General features: G+C 37.2%; 1 protein-coding gene across 1 annotated transcript in view; it reads right to left on the bottom strand.

Moving 5' to 3' along the window:
- Nucleotides 1-6,135, bottom strand: part of DENND6A (DENN domain containing 6A) — a 90,324-nt gene that overhangs the window by 13,718 nt on the left and 70,471 nt on the right. The window contains exons 13-15 of the mRNA XM_007937267.2: nucleotides 3,232-3,297; nucleotides 3,079-3,143; nucleotides 2,425-2,514 (exon numbers count right to left, since the gene is read on the bottom strand). Coding sequence (XP_007935458.1) covers nucleotides 2,425-2,514; nucleotides 3,079-3,143; nucleotides 3,232-3,297 — 221 coding nt within the window. The remainder of the gene's footprint in view (nucleotides 1-2,424; nucleotides 2,515-3,078; nucleotides 3,144-3,231; nucleotides 3,298-6,135) is intronic.

Raw genomic sequence — 6,135 nt, forward strand, 5'->3', positions numbered from 1 at the left:
TTATTCTTTAGGGTTGCATTGTATTCCATTGTGTGTATGTAACATAGTTTGGTTATCCATTCTTCTGTCATCTTTTTACTATTGTAAACAGTGCTGCAATGAATATGGGTGTGCTTTTGTCTGTTCTTGTCATGGCTCTCACTTCTTTAGGATACATACCTAGTAATAGAATGGCTGGGTCAAATGGTATTTCTAATTCTAATTTTTTAAGGAATTGCCATACTGCTTTCCACAGTGATTATATAATTTTACAGTCCCATCAGCAGTGTATGAGAGTCTTGATCTCTTTACATCCTTGCCAGCATTTGTTATTTTGTGTCTTGTTGAACTTTGTTACTAGTGCTGAGACAAGATGGTATCTTACTGTTGTTTTGATTTGTATCTCTCTAATGGCTAAGGATGGTGAACATTTCTTCAGGCACCACATGCCCTTTTAGTGGACATCAACAACTCAATCACTCCCCAGGATAGAGCTAAATTTAGACATAACTGGGGAGTTAGATTTTCAGCAAAAATTTAAATAAATCTTGGAACATTATTCAGCCATAAAGAAAAATGAAATTCTGATACATGTTGCAACATGCGTGAATCTTAAACACATTATGCTGAGTGAAATAAGCCAGATACAAAAGAACAAATATTGTTATGTTCCCACTTACACAAGAAAATCTAGACTAGGTAAATGCATATAAAGCAATGGTTGTAAGAAGTGGGTAGGAGAGGAAAAGGGGAGTTACTGCTAAAAGGGTACTGAGTCTCCGTTTGAGGCGATGTAAACTTGTGGAAATAGGCAGTGGAGATGGTAACACAACATGGACAATGTAATTAATGTCACTGAACTGTATACTAAAAGTGGTAAAATGGAAAACATTTTGTTTTATATATATATATATTTCACCATAATAAAATTTTTAAAAATTTAACTAAAGCTTAGATAACCAAGGAATTATGTATTTGTAATGACAGCAAATAACCTTACTGAGGAACTATATGACAGTGAACGTGCTCAACATTTTACATGCATGATCTCTTTTAATCCTTGCAACCATCCTGTATGGCAGGGATTTTGGGAAACTGAGGCCTCCAAAGGCTAAGTTACTTGCCCAAGGTTACACAGCTTGAACTTGAACTCAAGTCTACTTGACTTCAGCCCATGCCCTTCAGCACCACCTTTAAATTTATTTACTTAAACAAACAGATTTAAATGAAACAAATTCGAGATCCAAGAAAGTTTTTTTCCCCGATATAACAGCAAAGATCTCCAAGTTGTCCCCATATACTGCTCATAAATAATTGTTGTGTGGTAGTTCAGTTTGTGTGTCAACTTGGCTAGGCCTGGTTGAGTGGCTGGGCAGCAGGATGTAGCCATGATGAGACTGGTAATCAACTCTATGGTGGAATCTATCGTGAGCAGCTGAGTAACTGCCTTTGGGTATGTGGTCTGCTTCCCATATATAAGGAGAGTCTTGGGGATAGCCTCTAGTTTATGGTACTTAGACCCTGCATATAGCCGTGTCGTTGTTCAGCAGCCTGCCATGCTCTGTTGACCTTGCGACTTACAATGAACTTGAATTAATGGCCTGCCATGTGGTTTGGTAACATCGGGACTGTGTCATTTTACTTGTCAACCTTTGGCTTGGCAGCCTCAGCAGACAGCAGCTGTCTGAGTGAAGAAAAGCCTCTAGCTTCAGTGGGCTGGGAGCTGGAGGCAGAGCTGAAGCCCAAGGCTGAGGGGCTTTCACCCAGCCCCTAAAGCCCAGCACTTTGAACTTGGACTTAAAGCCTCGAAACTGTAAGAGAATAAACTCCTGTTTGTTAAAGCCATCCCATTTGTGGCATATTCCTGTCAGAGCAGCACTAGGTAATCAGAACATGTTGTTTTTGTTGTTGTGTGAAGTCAAGTTGATTCTAACTCATAGTGACTCTCTACGTCTCTACGATAGAGCAGAATTGCCCATACAGTTTCCTAAACTCACTCACAGCCATCGAGTCAGTTCTGATTCATGCAACCCCCATTGGGTTTCCAAAGCTGTAAATCTTTATAGAAAAAGACTGTCACATTTTTCTACCATGGAGTGGCTGGTGGGTTTGAACCACTGACCTTTCTTAGCAGCCAAATACCTTAACCACTACACCACCAGAGCCTCTTTCCTAGGCTGTAATAATTAGATAGGGAAAGTGGAATGAGCTACATTTTACAAATAAGAGAACTGTAGATTAGAAGGAGAAATGCCTTAACCAAAGTTTCACAGTTAATACTAGAACAAAGAATCTAGCTCTCCTTTAAAAGGCTCTATTTTTAATCACTAAATACACGAGCAGGCAAAACACAGAACTTAAGGAAAAGTTTTGGTGGATGGGAAAAATATCCATATACCCTTCAACAAATCATTAAATTAAGCAAAGCTCTATCTGTTAACTTACTAACGGAATGATGAAGCTTTGTGTCAGTTCCAAAAAATAGCGTCGGAGAATAACACTTTGAGCCTCAGAAGGACGTTTCTGTTGCACACCCTTAAAAGAGGAAACAATGATAACCTATATTCTAGTATCAGGGAATATAAAGCAATGGATAATTATAGAAGTTCAACTGATATGTAAATATACACTTACACAAAAAGTAACACTTCATCTTGTAGTAACTTAATAAAAAGTTAATTGTGCAGTATTCCATGAAAAGAATCCTTAGAGCAAAACATAAGTCTCTAACTTAGTCAACTTCTTGCATCCATACTCAAGCATATCAGTCTACAATGAAGACTATCTTTATCTCACATGTGTTGTATTACTACTAGTTACAATTTTCTAAACATCGCTTACCCTTATCCCCTCCTCATGATAGTCTTATGACTTTTTTACTGTAACCCCCAAGTTTCTGGGAAGACTGACACTTGTTTGTAGCAGAAGCCCCAATATTTCTAGCCCATAATTGCTGCTACTTTAATCTCCTGATCTGTATCAAACTTTAATTAAAAAGAGAGATAAGACTTCTCATTATTATCCATAAACATATTATTTAATTGGATATGGTATACTTGAACAAGGAAATTTTAATTAATAATATGAACAAATAATTACCTTCTGTAACTGTTTTACAATCTCTTCATCTCTGTTTAGATATGGCTTATAAGAAGTATAAACTCCTAGGAAGTGAAAAGAAGGAAATAAGGTAAACAGAAAAACTCAAATACCTACATAAGTATATATTTAAAAATTAATAAAAGCCAGTACCAGGTTTAGAATCCAGAGTCTTCAGGTTCTTCAATTTTTTCACTTTCACCTGTTTGGGTATTTCACCTGAAGGAAATATCATAAAGATTCCTATAGTTACCTAATTACATATAACACAAAACTGGACTTTTATAAGATTAGTAATTCACTGAGTATTTACTTTATTACTTAACCATGGTCATTATTTACAGCCAAAGCATTATTTTTTTTAACAACAATTAATACTTAAGCTTCATTTCTGATATTTTAAAACTGGATAAAGGGAACATTATATCACTACAGCAATAGAGAAACAATTTATGCAAATTATACAAAATAATTAGATATCTGATCTTTCATTAACATCTATCATTACTTAAATTTTTCCTTTTGTCATTTAAATTATAATTTTAAATCTCTATGCCAAATACATATAATTTAAAGTTTATGTGCCAAATATAAATAAAATACCCTTTATGAGTAAATGGGACAGAAAGTAACTCCTGATTATGCAGATGCAGTTTTTAAAGGATTTTTTTTTTCAAAACTCTGGTTCTGAATATAGACACTTAAGCTACCACCAGGTGGTGATAGTGTGTGCCACTGTCACAGGTCTGAGCCAGCAAGGATGACAGGACTAGAGTAGTGCTGCTGTACAGAATAACTTGGGCAGCACATGCAGTAGCGCTGGTCTTGAGCTCAAGGGAAACTACAATCTAAGCAACCTTTACAAGAGGCATAAAAATGCTTCAAGATAAACAAGTTATCATAGGCAAATTTAACAGAATTTCTTTTTTCTCCCAATTCCTGAACCTCTCCCTTCTTGCATGAGAATCTAAGAACTTAAAGCCAATCTAGAGATTATTTAATTTAACCTTCTAAGTTTACAAAATACCTTTATTTAAATCATTGCATTGGATCAAATTGTTGTTTTTATCTGTGAGGATGGGTTTATACAGGGAGCATTTCACTTACAATCTTACATTCTTTGGCACTGTTAAAATTTTTTAAGAGCATGTACTATGTCTTGGCCAAGGAGGAGTAAGAAAATCATTGAGGATTCCTAAAGGAGGTGATATTTAAGCAGTCCTAATCCGTAGTGATACTGCCTCGGAAACCCAAGGAGGGGTCGCTATAAGTCAGGTCCGACTCCATGGCACATAACAACAGTGGGATCTCAGCAGCTCTGGTAGTGAACGTAGTGCCTAAGGCACTTGACTGCTAACCAGAAGGCTGGCGGTTCAAACCTACCAGCCACTCCTCGGAAGGAAGGTTGGGCAATCTTCTTCCCTAGTGATACCACCTTGGAAACCCAAGGAGGGGTCTGCATGAGTCGTATCCAATTCAGCAGCAATGAGTTTGGTTTTTGGTTATAAGAGAAATAAAAATTTATTCATGGGAAAAAGGGGGAAAGACCTTTTAGGTAAAAAGTTAGACTCACTGAATCATGAACAGTACGTTGCTTAAAGAGTTGGAAATAATGCTAGAATAATAATAGCCATTATTCACTGAATACTTGCTCTGTAAGAATCTGGTCTAAACCCATTGAACAAATTATCTCATTTAATCTTAATAAGAGTATGTTTTTTTTTTGTGACTGCCTTTTTTTTTTCTTCCAAATGTGGTTTGGGTGAAAGTTTATAGAGCAAACTAGCTTCACATTCAACAATTTAACAATTTATACACGTTTTGTTTTGTGACATTAGTTGCAATCCCCTCAACATAACAGCAGTCTTCCCATTTCCTCCCTTGGCTCTGTTTCCATTTGCCCATCTCTTTTGCCCCTTCCTGCCTTCTGAACTTTATTTTTGGTCTGGTTGTTCGGAGGAGCACGTTCCTCATAGATGTTACTGTTTACTTTATAGGTCTATTTGGCTGAAAGCTGATCCCTGGGGACGTTTACAGTTCCAGGTTTGAAGAGTGTCTATGGTCCATAGTCTTAGGAGTTCCACCAGTCTCTATCAGACCAGTAAGTACAATCTTTTTTATGATTCTGAATTCTGTTCTACATTTTTCTTTCCCACTCTGTCCACAACCTTCTATTGTGATCCCAGTCAGAGCAGATGGTAGGTTGTGGCAGCCAGGCACCATGTAGTTCTTCTGGTCTCAAGCTAGTGTAGGCTATGGTTCATGTGGTTCATTATTCCTCTGGACTAATTGCTTCCTGGTGTCTTTGATGTTCTTCACTCTTCTTTGCTCCAGACAGGAAGAGGTCAATCGTTGTATCTTAGATGGCAGCTCACAAGATTTTAAGATCTCACTCTCTACTCACCAAAGGAGCATGTGGAACATAGTCTTTATGAGCTATGTTATACCAAGTGACTAAGATGTTCCTGAGACTATGGTCCTAAGAGTTTGGTGGTTTCTTAAAAAGTTAAACAGACTTAATCAATTAATGCTCCTCTATCAATGATTTCATGTAAAAAGTTCTTCTACCTAGATCCCCAACAAAGAGACTTCCTGCACTGCAAAAAGAAAAGAAACAGTATTCTACTCTACTGTAATTAAGTAATTAAGTACATGGTCTAGATTAGCAGGACCAAATGATAAAGTAAAAGTGCCAAGATTGTATTTTCAAAAAATCTTGTTAAGACTCTGGTGACTGACACTCAGAACACTAAAAAAGTGGCTGGGATTGTGTCTTGTATAGAGTGCCATGTGCCAGGCACTATGTTTACTCCTCCTAGCAGACCAAGAAGTGATACTGCCTCAGAAACCCAAGGAGGGGTCGCTATGAATCGGGTCCGACTCGACAGCATATAACAACAACAATAGCAGACCAAGAATCGCAGGTTTAAAAGGCTCTTCTGCCTAAAATCACACAGCTCTGATTGCCAAAGTGAAGTTGTTTACTCTTTTTACTATTTTGTAAGGCTTCAAAGGATTTCAGAGTAAGAATGAATCCAGTATGTTTCAGAATGTTAT

Source organism: Orycteropus afer, unplaced genomic scaffold (assembly GCF_000298275.1).
Source record: "Orycteropus afer afer isolate SDZICR_OR568_19922 unplaced genomic scaffold, OryAfe1.0 scaffold00041, whole genome shotgun sequence".
Classification (NCBI taxonomy): Eukaryota; Metazoa; Chordata; class Mammalia; order Tubulidentata; family Orycteropodidae; genus Orycteropus; species Orycteropus afer.